Below are 15,765 nucleotides of genomic sequence, written 5' to 3' on the forward strand. Positions count from 1 at the left end.
TTGGAACCATTCTGTAGTTAACGGCAGGCATAGCTTGTTTAGCTCGTTTAGCTTGTTTATCTCGTTTAGCTCGTTTAGCTCGTTTAGCTCGTTTTCACCAAGAACACAATCTGGGAAAATAATGTTGTTTTTGTGTTTTTATAAATGTGATAACATTGTAGCGGACGGGGTGAAACATTTTTAGACAACGTCATTTCCGGGTGAATCCTTCTCTGTCAGACAGACAGACAGACAGACAGACAGACAGACAGACAGACAGACGCCCTCTAGCGTAATCACAAAAAAATAAAACGATGACGTAAAATTACATCTTGCGCAGTCAATGTGTTAAAAACAGTGTGTGTGTGTGTGTGTGTGTGTGTGTGTGTGTGTGTGTGTGTGTGTATTAGGGCTACATACTCACAGTTCACTTCAGAGGGGGTCCTCGCTAACTGTCTGGGGGTCCTGATTCTGGTGTTCGGAGCGTTGCTCGGTTACCTAGCAACCAGGGAGGAGTACCGCCGGCCCCCAAACCCCGAAGAGGAAGCTCTGTCCGTTCACTTCAAGACCCTGACCGAGGGGGGGTCCCCAACCACACCTTGATGCCCCAACCTGGACCCTGCTCACCATTAGTGACACACACTAGTGGACCATTTGAACACTAGTGGACCATTTGAACACTAGTGGACCATTTGAACCCTAGTGGACCATTTGAACCCTAGTGGACCATTTGAACCCTAGTGGACCATTTGAACCCTAGTGGACCATTTGAACACTAGTGGACCATTTGAACACTAGTGGACCATTTGAACCCTAGTGGACCATTTGAACACTAGTGGACCATTTGAACACTAGTGGACCATTTGAACCCTAGTGGACCATTTGAACCCTAGTGGACCATTTGAACCCTAGTGGACCATTTGAACACTAGTGGACCATTTGAACCCTAGTGGACCATTTGAACCCTAGTGGACCATTTGAACACTAGTGGACCATTTGAACACTAGTGGACCATTTGAACACTAGTGGACCATTTGAACACTAGTGGACCATTTGATCAACAAGCTCACAAGATCAGCTGTTTTCAGCCAAAGGTCAAATTTACAAAGAACTGAAGGTTTAAGTGGTTAAAGATCTGAAAATACACTTTAACATGAAACAAGTCTATGACTCACTCTATGATATGATTCATATATCTATATTAGGCTATATGTGAAAAGCTGTAATCTGCAACAATATGTAGTTTGTGTAGCTTCATCTGTCTCTCTCAGCTAGTTTAGTTTTTAGTTTATTTCAATCCACATCAACAGTTACACAAAACGTACCACACTATAATCCAATAATTCATGTTGTTTGATCGAAAAGGCATAGACTGAAGCTCAAAGCTTATTTATGCCCATCCTTCCTTAGCTAAGGGGCCCCTGCTTCATCTCTCTCTCAGCTAAGGGGCCCCTGCTTCATCTCTCTCTCAGCTAAGGGGTCCCTGCTTCATCTCTCTCTCAGCTAAGGGGTCCCTGCTTCATCTCTCTCTCAGCTAAGGGGCCCCTGCTTCATCTCTCTCTCAGCTAAGGGGCCCCTGCTTCATCTCTCTCTCAGCTAAGGGGTCCCTGCTTCATCTCTCTCTCAGCTAAGGGGTCCCTGCTTCATCTCTCTCTCAGCTAAGGGGCCCCTGCTTCATCTCTCTCTCAGCTAAGGGGTCCCTGCTTCATCTCTCTCTCACCTAAGGGGTCCCTGCTTCATCTCTCTCTCAGCTAAGGGGTCCCTGCTTCATCTCTCTCTCAGCTAAGGGGTCCCTGCTTCATCTCTCTCTCAGCTAAGGGGCCCCTGCTTCATCTGTCTCTCAGCTAAGGGGTCCCTGCTTCATCTGTCTCTCAGCTAAGGGGTCCCTGCTTCATCTGTCTCTCAGCTAAGGGGTCCCTGCTTCATCTGTCTCTCACCTAAGGGGTCCCTGCTTCATCTCTCTCTCAGCTAAGGGGTCCCTGCTTCATCTGTCTCTCAGCTAAGGGGTCCCTGCTTCATCTGTCTCTCACCTAAGGGGTCCCTGCTTCATCTCTCTCTCAGCTAAGGGGCCCCTGCTTCATTTCTCTCTCAGCTAAGGGGTCCCTGCTTCATCTGTCTCTCAGCTAAGGGGTCCCTGCTTCATCTGTCTCAGCTAAGGGGTCCCTGCTTCATCTGTCTCTCAGCTAAGGGGTCCTTGGCCTGAACAACGTTGAACACCCCTCATGATCACGATTCTTCTTTTATTTTCCTGAACCTTTTCCTTCTCTTTCAAGCCCGTATTGAACTGTATGTATATATATATATATGTAGTAATATACAGTCTGTATTGACTGATGATGTGCAAAACAAACTCCTCGCCCTACAGCCAAACAAGGCCACCGGCCTTGACAACATCCCCACCAGATTCCTCAGAGACGCAGCGGTCTCCATTGCTCCCATAGTAGCCCACATTACAAACTTATCCATCAGTCAGTGTCACGTCCCACAAGAATTAATATTGGCGAGAGTAATCCCTCTATATAAAAAAGGAAGCAAACTAGATCCTGGCAACTATAGGCCTGTTTCCATCCTTTGTTCCATCTCAAAGGTTATAGAGCGACCAATCCAAGAACAAATCAACAGCTACCTCGGCGAGCGTAATCTGTTGTTTGAATTCCAATCGGGCTTCTAAATTCAGAACATCCCACTCCACTGACACATGCCTACTGTATTGTACGGGCAAATACTGCGGCATGGTCATGCTGGACCTCCAAAAGGCGTACGACACTGTAAACCACACAATTCTACTTGATAAGCTGAAGGCGATTGGTTTTGATTGCACATCACTAAATTGGATGAGATCTTACTTGGAGGGTAGAGAACAAGTGGTTGACATCAACGGAACCATGTCCTCATCCCTGCCGGTGAGCTGCGGGGTTCCTCAAGGCAGCATTCTAGGGCCGTTACTGTTCCTTCTATATGGAATAGTCTAACGAACCCCATCCCTCAAAATATGCAGTTCGCTGGGCCCATTTAAAACAGCCCTATAAACTCATCTTTCTGGAGGCCATACGAGGAGCTAGTATAAGTTTCCCTGTAGACAGACGACCCCCCCCCTCCCATTTTTTTGTATATATATTTTTTATTTTTCATGCTTTTTTTTGTACATAGTGGTATTTTTTCTCTGTATTTTCATGTTGATTTTTGAACTGTTTGGTTGCTACAATATACATCTATGAAATTAATTCAAGGACCCCAACGGAAACAAGTCCGCAAGGACTTTTTTGGTCGGACCTTTTAGACAAAAAGTATTATAAATGTAACTGTGTTGTTTTACATTCTTTTGCCTAATAAAATGTTCAATCAATCAATCAATCAAACCCATTATCTGACATTATTGCTCTCATTATATCTATTATATTATATCTTTTATATTATTACATTATATGAAACATGCAGGGTCCATTTTTTATAGCAACCTTTTTCACTTTTGTAGTTTTAGATTTCCCTTTATTTTGTCACATTTTAGTCTGAAGTTTTAGTTGTCCAGTTTTAGTGGATTAAATATCGAAAGATTTTATTCGATTAAAACTGCAGTTGATTTAGTCGACTAACATTTATTTTGGCTGTTATGTTGTCGTAATATATGATTTATACTTGGCTGTCTGCCAAACATAACTGATCTACAAGCTTGTGAGCTTGTAGATCAGTTATTTTGACACCCACGCCTGACAGCCACGCACGGCCAATCATAAAATGACTAGTCTAGTCTTAGTTCTACTGGATATCTTCTCCTCTAGTCTTAGTTCTACTGGATCTCTTCTCCTCTAGTCTTAGTTCTACTGGATCTCTTCTCCTCTAGTCTTAGTTCTACTGGATCTCTTCTCCTCTAGTCTTAGTTCTACTGGATCTCTTCTCTACTAGTCTTAGTTCTACTGGATCTCTTCTCCACATAACATTTTAGTCTAGTTTTTATGTGTTGAATGTTGATGAAATGATCAATATACAGTATTAAGTCATAGTTTTAGTCATTATAGCTTTGTTTTTATTTAGTTTTTGTCTGTGATAAAAGGTAGTTTTAGTGAACACACACAGTGAGTAATAAAAGGTAGTTTTAGTGAACACACACAGTGAGTAATAAAAGGTAGTTTTAGTGAACACACACAGTGATAAAAGGTAGTTTTAGTGAACACACACAGTGATAAAAGGTAGTTTTAGTGAACACACACAGTGAGTAATAAAAGGTAGTTTTAGTGAACACACACAGTGATAAAAGGTAGTTTTAGTGAACACACACAGTGAGTAATAAAAGGTAGTTTTAGTGAACACACACAGTGATAAAATGTAGTTTTAGTGAACACACACAGTGAGTAATTCCATGGAACGTTGGTCCTTCTCTTCCTTCTGAATAAAGTTTGTTTTTCACTGGGAAATACATAGTGGAACCAGCACTGTAACAGCTGTAGTTTCATAACATGTGCCTTTACATGGGAGTTGTAGTCTTTCTTCTTTAACTAGCCTTTATATGGGAGTTGTAGTCCTTCTGCTTTAACTAGCCTTTCTGTGGGAGTTGTAGTCCTTCTGCTTTAACTAGCCTTTCTGTGGGAGATGTAGTCCTTCTTTAACTAGCCTTTATGTGGGAGTTGTAGTCCTTCTGCTTTAACTAGCCTTTCTGTGGGAGTTGTAGTCCTTCTGCTTTAACTAGCCTTTCTGTGGGAGTTGTAGTCCTTCTGCTTCATGTAGACAGTGTGCAGCAGGCTCACCATAGAGACATTGTCCTGCATGCAGCTTGTGTTTTATACAGACAGACAGACAGACAGACAGACAGACAGACAGACAGGTAGGTATAATGCCATGAGTTCTACCACTGCCAGCTTTAATAGCAGATCTACAAGCTCACAACGTGTCATGTGACACGTTGTGAGCTTGTAGATCGTCTGTTTTCAAATAAGTTTGAAAATGTTTTAACCATTGAAGTGCTTTTACTTTACTATATGTTCAGTCCACTACGCTGCCTTCAACCCTAGTGCTATGATGTGATTAAACCTAGTGCTATGGTGTGATTAAACCTAGTGCTATGTTGTGATTAAACCTAGTGCTATGATGTGATTAAACCTAGTGTTATGTTGTGATTAAACCTAGTGCTATGATGTGATTAAACCTAGTGCTATGATGTGATTAAACCTAGCGCTATGATGTGATTAAACCTAGTGCTATGTTGTGATTAAACCTAGTGCTATGATGTGATTAAACCTAGTGCTATGATGTGATTAAACCTAGTGCTATGATGTGATTAAACCTAGTGCTATGATGTGATTAAACCTAGTGCTATGATGTGATTAAACCTAGTGCTATGATGTGATTAAACCTAGTGCTATGTTGTGATTAAACCTAGTGCTATGATGGGATTAAACCTAGTGCTATGATGTGATCAAACCTAGTGCTATGTTGGGATTAAACCTAGTGCTATGATGTGATCAAACCTAGTGCTATGTTGTGATTAAACCTAGTGCTATGATGTGATCAAACCTAGAGCTATGTTGTGATTAAACCTAGTGCTATGATGTGATCAAACCTAGTGCTATGTTGTGATCAAACCTAGTGCTATGATGTGATTAAACCTAGTGCTATGATGTGATTAAACCTAGTGCTATGATGTGATCAAACCTAGTGCTATGATGTGATCAAACCTAGTGCTATGATGTGATTAAACCTAGTGCTATGTTGTGATTAAACCTAGTGCTATGATGTGATCAAACCTAGTGCTATGATGTGATTAAACCTAGTGCTATGATGTGATCAAACCTAGTGCTATGATGTGATTAAACCTAGTGCTATGATGTGATTAAACCTAGTGCTATGTTGTGATTAAACCTAGTGCTATGATGTGATCAAACCTAGTGCTATGATGTGATTAAACCTAGTGCTATGATGTGATTAAACCTAGTGCTATGTTGGGATTAAACCTAGTGCTATGATGTGATTAAACCTAGTGCTATGATGTGATTAAACCTAGTGCTATGATGTGATTAAACCTAGTGCTATGATGTGATTAAACCTAGTGCTATGATGTGATTAAACCTAGTGCTATGATGTGATTAAACCTAGTGCTATGATGTGATTAAACCTAGTGCTATGTTGTGATTAAACCTAGTGCTATGATGTGATTAAACCTAGTGCTATGATGTGATCAAACCTAGTGCTATGTTGGGATTAAACCTAGTGCTATGATGTGATCAAACCTAGTGCTATGTTGTGATTAAACCTAGTGCTATGATGTGATCAAACCTAGTGCTATGATGTGATCAAACCTAGTGCTATGTTGTGATTAAACCTAGTGCTATGTTGTGATCAAACCTAGTGCTATGATGTGATTAAACCTAGTGCTATGATGTGATTAAACCTAGTGCTATGATGTGATCAAACCTAGTGCTATGATGTGATCAAACCTAGTGCTATGATGTGATTAAACCTAGTGCTATGTTGTGATTAAACCTAGTGCTATGATGTGATCAAACCTAGTGCTATGATGTGATTAAACCTAGTGCTATGATGTGATCAAACCTAGTGCTATGATGTGATTAAACCTAGTGCTATGATGTGATTAAACCTAGTGCTATGTTGTGATTAAACCTAGTGCTATGTTGGGATTAAACCTAGTGCTATGATGTGATCAAACCTAGTGCTATGATGTGATTAAACCTAGTGCTATGATGTGATTAAACCTAGTGCTATGTTGGGATTAAACCTAGTGCTATGATGTGATTAAACCTAGTGCTATGATGTGATTAAACCTAGTGCTATGATGTGATTAAACCTAGTGCTATGATGTGATTAAACCTAGTGCTATGATGTGATTAAACCTAGTGCTATGATGTGATTAAACCTAGTGCTATGTTGTGATTAAACCTAGTGCTATGATGTGATTAAACCTAGTGCTATGATGTGATCAAACCTAGTGCTATGTTGGGATTAAACCTAGTGCTATGATGTGATCAAACCTAGTGCTATGTTGTGATTAAACCTAGTGCTATGATGTGATCAAACCTAGTGCTATGTTGTGATCAAACCTAGTGCTATGATGTGATCAAACCTAGTGCTATGTTGTGATCAAACCTAGTGCTATGATGTGATTAAACCTAGTGCTATGATGTGATTAAACCTAGTGCTATGATGTGATCAAACCTAGTGCTATGATGTGATCAAACCTAGTGCTATGATGTGATTAAACCTAGTGCTATGTTGTGATTAAACCTAGTGCTATGATGTGATCAAACCTAGTGCTATGATGTGATTAAACCTAGTGCTATAATGTGATCAAACCTAGTGCTATGATGTGATCAAACCTAGTGCTATGATGTGATTAAACCTAGTGCTATAATGTGATCAAACCTAGTGCTATGATGTGATTAAACCTAGTGCTATGATGTGATTAAACCTAGTGCTATGTTGTGATTAAACCTAGTGCTATGTTGGGATTAAACCTAGTGCTATGATGTGATCAAACCTAGTGCTATGATGTGATTAAACCTAGTGCTATGATGTGATTAAACCTAGTGCTATGTTGGGATTAAACCTAGTGCTATGATGTGATTAAACCTAGTGCTATGATGTGATTAAACCTAGTGCTATGATTTGATCAAACCTAGTGCTATGATGTGATTAAACCTAGTGCTATGATGTGATTAAACCTAGTGCTATGATGTGATTAAACCTAGTGCTATGATGTGATTAAACCTAGTGCTATGATGTGATCAAACCTAGTGCTATGATGTAACATTATTGTAGATTATTTAACATTATTGTAGATGATGTAACATTATTGTAGATGATGTAACATTATTGTAGATGATGTAACATTATTGTAGGTGATGTAACATTATTGTAGATGATGTAACATTATTGTAGATGATGTAACATTATTGTAGATGATGTAACATTATTGTAGATGATGTAACAGTATTGTAGATGATGTAACATTATTGTAGATGATGTAACATTATTGTAGATGATGTAACATTATTGTAGGTGATGTAACATTATTGTAGGTGATGTAACATTATTGTAGATGATGTAACATTATTGTAGATGATGTAACATTATTGTAGATGATGTAACATTATTGTAGATGATGTAACATTATTGTAGATGATGTAACATTATTGTAGATGATGTAACATTATTGTAGGTGATGTAACATTATTGTAGGTGATGTAACATTATTGTAGATGATGTAACATTATTGTAGATGATGTAACATTATTGTAGATGATGTAACATTATTGTAGATGTTTTGTGAACAGCTGATTTTAGTGTTAGTGAAACAGAGGCTTGGTTCATGGCAGAAGGCAAGAGTCTATGATCTTCAACAGACACCATCGTGCTGGATGAAGCCTTAGCTCAATCATTACTGTGACAGCCAGTGAGGGTTCGATTCCTGTCTTTGGCCATGAGGGAAGCTCTTAACCCTGGATTGCATCCCTCAGCACTCTGCTCAGCTGTTGTGAATGTTCATTTGTTAATTGCATGGGCTGCTTTGTCTCAAGTTCAATCTATTTTGTTTCTACATCTTATTGTGCTATTGTTGCTTTTTGCCTTTCATGCCTTGGCCCCGCTTATCGCTGCTTGCAGCTTTTAATTGTGTAGCAATTATATTATATAAGGGCAAATAATTTGTGGTCATTGTTCAAAAGCTATGTATTCTGCATATATTCACAATACAAGGTCTACTAAACTGGAAGACTCATTAAGCACTGAGCTTGTTTAAGATGAGATCCCCATGCACACAAATCATGATGACATATAAGAGACAGACACATATACACACTACTATACATATAAGAGACAGACACATATACACACTACTATACATATAAGAGACAGACACATATACACACTACTATACATATAAGAGACAGACACATATACACACTACTATACATATAAGAGACAGACACATATACACACTACTATACATATAAGAGACAGACACATATACACACTACTATACATATAAGAGACATACACATATACACACTGCTATACATATAAGAGACAGACACATATACACACTACTATACATATAAGAGACAGACACATATACACACTACTATACATATAAGAGACAGACACATATACACACTACTATACATATAAGAGACAGACACATATACACACTACTATACATATAAGAGACAGACACATATACACACTACTATACATATAAGAGACAGACACATATACACACTACTATACATATAAGAGACAGACACATATACACACTACTATACATATAAGAGACAGACAGATATACACACTACTATACATATAAGAGACAGACACATATACACACTACTATACATATAAGAGATAGACACATATACACACTACTATACATATAAGAGACAGACACATATACACACTACTATTGATGGTCCATTGTGGAACCTTGGGCCGTCAACCTTTACTTTCTAGAGTGTGGAGCACAGAAGCTGTACTCCAATTAGAAGGCCGAATGTGCCATCCACTGTTTTTGATATACTGAATGCTAAAGATAAGGACCTCAGAATTCTCCAGGCGCTCAACCGAACGCTTGTTTGCATGCAGACCTAGATGTGGAGCGAATTGCCTTCGTGATATATCAGGTCGTATTGTTTTAATATCATTAATTTGCTGTTCTTTTATTCACATAGTATAAAGGGAATCTCCCTTGTTTGTCAATAAAGATGCCTTGCGCATGTGAACGGTAATTTCTGTGTATGTCGTCTATAAACTGGACTTTAGGGTTCATTGAACCAAGAGTGACAGGTGTGTCACGGCACATCAGCTGGTGACCCCGACGTGATCCTGTCCAGTCCAGACGACCGCTGGATCCATAAGATCCATATAACAATTCACCCATACACTATGCGCTGCAATTCCTTGGGGCCCCAGGAAGAGTACACGCGGTGCTATATGTGAATTGTATTATACCAAATTTAGGTCAATTGTCAAAGATAATGTGTAAATATGATTGCTTGCATGTGAAGTCACCACTGAACAGCAGATTGAATGACCTTTGTGTATTAATACTTAGGCTCTGTACTTCCTATACCCCATGATGTCCCGTTAGTGGCTGGGTGGACCGAGTCGATCCTCCCAGCATCTGTCTCTCTGTATTCTATGATCCTATAGTTTACTGAGACACTACACTGTCTCTCTGTATTCTATGATCCTATAGTTTACTGAGACACTACACTGTCTCTCTGTATTCTATGATCCTATAGTTTACTGAGACACTAAACTGTCTCTCTGTATTCTGTGATCCTATAGTCTACTGAGACACTACCCTGTCTCTCTGTATTCTATGATCCTATAGTCTACTGAGACACTACCCTGTCTCTCTGTATTCTATGATCCTATAGTCTACTGAGACACTACCCTGTCTCTCTGTACTCTATGATCCTATAGTCTACTGAGACACTACCCTGTCTCTCTGTACTCTATGATCCTATAGTTTACTGAGACACTACACTGTCTCTCTGTATTCTATGATCTTATAGTTTACTGGGACACTACACAGTCTCTCTGTATTCTATACTCCTATAGACAATATTCTATACTTCTATGAGACACTACACTAACTGCCTTTGCACGGCTCTCTAAATCGCAAACCACACTGGGTTCATGGGAGAAGATAGCGTGTAGCCTAAGTTGTGTACGTTATATGTCGTTATATGTCGTTATATGTCGTTACATGTGAGCTGGGACTGCGGCTCAGGGAAGACCCCAAAAATACTACAGGTGAGCTGGGACTGCGGCTCAGGGTAGACCCCAAAAATACTACAGGAGGTGACGACCGTAAACGGGCCTTGAGGACGTACGCTGGGTCCGAGCGGTAGGTTACATGTGAGCTGGGACTGCGGCCCAGGGAAGACCCCAAAATACTACAGATTGTGAGCTGGGACTGCGGCTCAGGGAAGACCCCAAAAATACTACAGGTTGTGAGCTGGGACTGCGGCTTAGGGAAGACCCCAAAAATACTACAGGTTGTATGTAGGCCGGCCATGTTAAGGCTTGTAGTGGAGTCTTAGAAAAAAAACAAATACACTGTTAAGGCTTGTAGTGGAGTCTTAGAAAAAAAAAACAAATACACCTAAGTGGTACCACAGTGTGTCATATATGTTGTCTATACTGTATGTATATGTTGAACGCATGGTTCCTGAATGAATGAAGGCCTCTGTAAGTTTTGTTTGTTTGTTTGTTTGTTTTGTTTTGTCTTGTATGTAACAAACAAGGTTTAGACTTTCAGTGAGGTCTTGATAAAGAATATACACTGCGGCCGGGAAGGCTTAGACTTTCAGTGAGGTCTTGATAAAAATATACACTGCGGCTGGGAAGGCTTAGACTTACAGTGAAGTCTTGACAAAAATATACACTGCGACCGTTTGTTTGTTTGTTTGTTTTGTTTTGTCTTGTATGTCGTGTATGTTGTTGGTATATTGTGACCAGTGTGACTGACCGTGTGACTGCTGCAGCTGAATGTGTGTCCCACTTTGGGGTAAGTGTTAGAGGTGAATGCATCAGGAATTGTGAGAGTATGAATGACAGGCGCACCCACTCTATTTATTAGGACCGTGGTTCAACTTATTTCATATATGCCCCTCGATCACGTGCCGTTCCTGGGTCCATATATGTAATTGAGTTGAACACAAATCACATAGTTCTGCTTAAGTGGCTTCTGATCCTGGTTACTATGGTGTGCATTCACAAGTGTATGGCTTTGTACCATTTTGAGTCTGACTCAATGGAGCACAGTGATTTACTTCTGAGTGAACGGTGTGAAGGCCTGAGGACGTAGGAGACACTAGGGGAATATTTTCCAGGGGGAGTGAGAGAGAGAAAGAAAGTTAGTAATGCCCCACATTCACGTAAGGTGCATCCTTGACACCTGCTACTGTTTCTTTCCCTGAATTAAAATATTTGAGTTATAAGTGCCCTTACCCCTGAGAATTTACATACTGCAGTTATCCAACGGCAGGTAGACCAGTACTTTCAATGTAAAAAAAAATAGGAGAACACAGTCAATGAATTACAAAAGGCAGCCATACATAGAGGGAGAGAAATAGTCTTCTTTAAATCTGGTAAAATAGATAGTTGAAAGAATGGGGGGAAAGGAAGGCATTTGACCTTCACTCCTTACCAGCGGCCTACAGCAGAGGCCCAAACATCCTGATAAGATTCCCACAACACTGACAGTGGAAAAGGAAAACAAAAGCTAGTTTCTGCATGTGATTTCTCCCAGCCAAAACATGGCTATGCATAGAAATTAAATCTGGTTGAAATTAGTGCCCCAACGTGAGCTTGTAGATCAACTAAATTCTCCATAGAATAATAAAATAAATACAGAAATAATGTACTGTGACCAAACCCGCTTATATCCTTAATACTTCTACAATCCAATAAATTAGGGACACTGAGAACTAGGGAATGCCACCCTTAGATTTTATGATTGGAGTCAGTTATTTATAAAGAAAAAAGTGAGGTCAGAGGTGAGGAGAGAAATATGACGTTCAAATAAATTAGTTTCTTCAGAAAAATTCTGCACAAATAAAGAAAACAGTATGGCTTCCATACAGTAAGTGAGTCACTCCCCTTCCCCCCACTCCCCCCGTCAACTATTCTGACTATTCCTTATTATTAAGTGATGGGGCAACTATATTGTGTAATTATATTTTTTTGCTAAAATGAATTATGGTGTACAACATGTAAGTGGTTTACTTTCTTAGGACCACAGCCAGCAGAAACCAATCTAGACAAACAAAGCTAAATAAACAACTACGCCAATTTGACCGTTAGTAACAATAATAATTTTAAGAATGTAAGTGGGCAGAAAGCCCAAACGCTTATAGAGTGCGGTAATCATAAAACATTAGTTTTGTTATAGACCAAACATGTCACTAGCACGCGCACATGAAGGCCAAGAGCAGAACAGAGGCCTTACTGACATCACGTTTGCCACGTTTAACCGATTTGCCACACAGACTGCAGGATCAAATCAAGACAAGTGCCACAGACACAGTGCCTGTAGGCATTCCACACATTAATATACATACATATTCCCAAAATGGACCTTCACAGAAGTTAGAAATGTATTGATTCCACATTCGACGCTAACTTACAACATGAATGGCAGAGGTTCACTTCCAGCTATGACCTGATGGAACATGGAACTGTACAACAAACTACTGTGTGCTACAAGTGAAACACCACAACATAAACTATCGTTCTGGACATGACGTAGAGGGCCAGCAATAGATACAAGCTGTGATACGTGTATAAGTGCACTTCTGTGGACACCTATGGGGAACAGACACCAAGCCTTGGGGAAGCTTGGGTTACTCAGACTTTGAATGTTTCGAAAGACTTTACACCAGATCACTATTATGCTATGGTCACGGACACATGACCTCTCGTCTTTTCAGCCAGTGGAATATACGCAGCTGTGGTTGACCTCTTGCCTACTCTGTGTTGTTGTGGCCTCGACATGTGCAAACACATACATTTCTATCGATCTGGAGAGAACACAACACAATTTATGTTTATAAGTGACAATAGCGAGGGAGACACACACACCAGAGCTATTAGTGCTTGGTCGTATCGTTATCTAGAACACAATTCGTTCTGCTATAAAATTATACAACAATATGACTAAAAATATTACAACTATATATAACTTTGATTAGTGGGTAGTGTCATAAGTGTAAGTTAAAACATTTTTATAGTAGGATAATATTACATAAGCAGTGTTAATTAGACGTCATGGACCTAGATTACTTCAATAATGTAATAAGTGAAAAAACAACAAAAAAGGGAGGTCCAGTGACAAGTGACAAACTGTTGGAATGTGTATTGCGAAATACAATGCCACAATCACATTTTTTTTTTTTTTCAAAATTAAACTCAAATCATGCAGGCCTATGTCAAATTAAGTGAACTGAACGGAAACATGCTGTGTTCTTCAATCAAGTCCATTTTTAAATAAGTGCTGGTGTTTTGCCATAAATAATCTAAGTGGCTTTTCAGAGGCATACACGTCTCAATCTGAAACCATGAAGGCACCCGTAACGACAAATTAAGTTATTAGTATTCAATTTTTTTATATATATTATATCATAATTTCTGAATAAAGACTATACATGTAGGAAAAAATTAAGGGAGAAGATTAGGTTGATTTTAGTGGCGAGCAGCTCAAATTTTTCCATTTCGACACTGTGCAGTGAGTGGTCCTTTCTTATCAAGATGTTTACAGTTAAACAATCACGAGCACGTTGGGTGATGCTTGGCAGAACATTTATGACTACAGACAGTAGCTGCACGGTCCACGGCCTCTGAAGGGTGCACACTTCGGGGTGGTGTACTTGGTGGCTTCTGTCATGCTATTTTGATGTGATAAACCGAAAGTGAAACTATATGTTTGTTTGTGGTGCTCAGAATATCTCCCTGTTATGTTAATGGTCAGTGCTTTGGAGTACATTATGAGAACATGCCGGGTTTTGGTTGATCGTGGCGCAAAATGTATCCAATTACGTTGCTGAGCATTGACCTAACTTTTATTTCTATTGCCAGGTGACCACTGATTGACCAAGGGTAGTGGGGAGGTCCGAAAGACTTAAGTGTGTTAAGGTTGTTTATGTTGTGATTAACCTTCCATTTCTCTAAAATAGGTCGACTGCTTGCAGGAGAGACGTGTACACTTTTGCTGTCGTTAACCCTCCATTTCTCTGAAACAGGTCATTGGGTGCAGAAGAATAATGTCAATTGACCTGTGCATAAGGCACAGGAAAGTTGTTTTGCTGTGTTTCCACTTACATGTTGTGAACGGTCAAGGAGGGTGGCCTCTGCACATTCCTATGCTGTGTGCCCTGCCGGGTGTCAGGTCAAGGAGGGAGATAGTATGATAGCAAATGTATAGTATAATTGAGATAGTATAGCCTTTAACCTTTGTTAAATGAATGTGCTTAGACTTATGGCGGGGTGACCAGTGCAGCTGATGGGCAGGTTACCTGTTGGTATTTATCTATATATACTGTATATCTATGTGATGTTTCGCCATGCATAGATATGTATATGTGCAGGGTACCGGCGGTTGGCCTGTTCATTAGCTGTATTGGTCACTCATCTATATATACTGTATATCTATGTGATGTTTCGCCATGCATAGATATGTATATATGCATAATAGTTGACCTCTCGATCAATCTGTCATTTTCAATGGTTGCTTTTGACACTTAAGTGTAAGGAAGGAGAGACAGTGACACGCACACACAGTCCATTGCATACACAGATCAAAGACTCACCACCAAACCCCCACCCATTTTTTTGATATCAAGGAGGGTGACTACACAATTAATTTGGCTAGTACCCATATCGCTCTCAGCCAGAATACACATGGCAATTGATAAGAGATCAGATACAGAGGAATCCCAATACACACCACATAAACATTATATTGCCACCTGGGCCCCCATGCTGAACTTGACGAAGAACACCCCTGCACGATATCTACGCCCCGACTTTTGACCTCAAGGAGGGCACGGACCAGGGGGCTTGGGAATGGGACCTCCGGCTCATTCAGTGCCAAGTACATTCGTTAATGGCGCTGGATGGGTTGGGGGGGGGGGGGGAGTTCATTCCCTTTGTTGTGCCAAATCTGGGTTGAACATGATTTGTGGAGCTGCCTCTGGTGTTATGATCATGGACTTGATTAACATTTTGGAAGTATTTTGACAAATAGTTTGAATTTTGACAAACTGGATGTTTAAAATC

At 39.9% G+C, this 15,765-nt stretch overlaps 1 protein-coding gene across 2 annotated transcripts in view; it reads left to right on the plus strand.

Annotated features, from left to right (window-relative positions):
• The window catches only part of cyb561 (cytochrome b561), a 12,318-nt gene extending 11,709 nt beyond the window's left edge, over positions 1–609 (plus strand). The window contains exon 6 of one of the 2 annotated variants that reach the window (XM_084071824.1): positions 390–609. In XM_084071824.1, the coding sequence (XP_083927950.1) occupies positions 390–582 (193 nt within the window). In that variant the 3' untranslated portion in view covers positions 583–609. The remainder of the gene's footprint in view (positions 1–389) is intronic. The other variant, XM_084071823.1, reaches the window with a different exon arrangement.
• The last annotated feature ends 15,156 nt before the right edge of the window (positions 610–15,765 follow it).

The sequence above is a fragment of the Gymnoscopelus microlampas genome (genome assembly GCF_963454915.1).
Source record: "Gymnoscopelus microlampas genome assembly, chromosome: 11".
In the NCBI taxonomy this organism is placed as follows: Eukaryota; Metazoa; Chordata; class Actinopteri; order Myctophiformes; family Myctophidae; genus Gymnoscopelus; species Gymnoscopelus microlampas.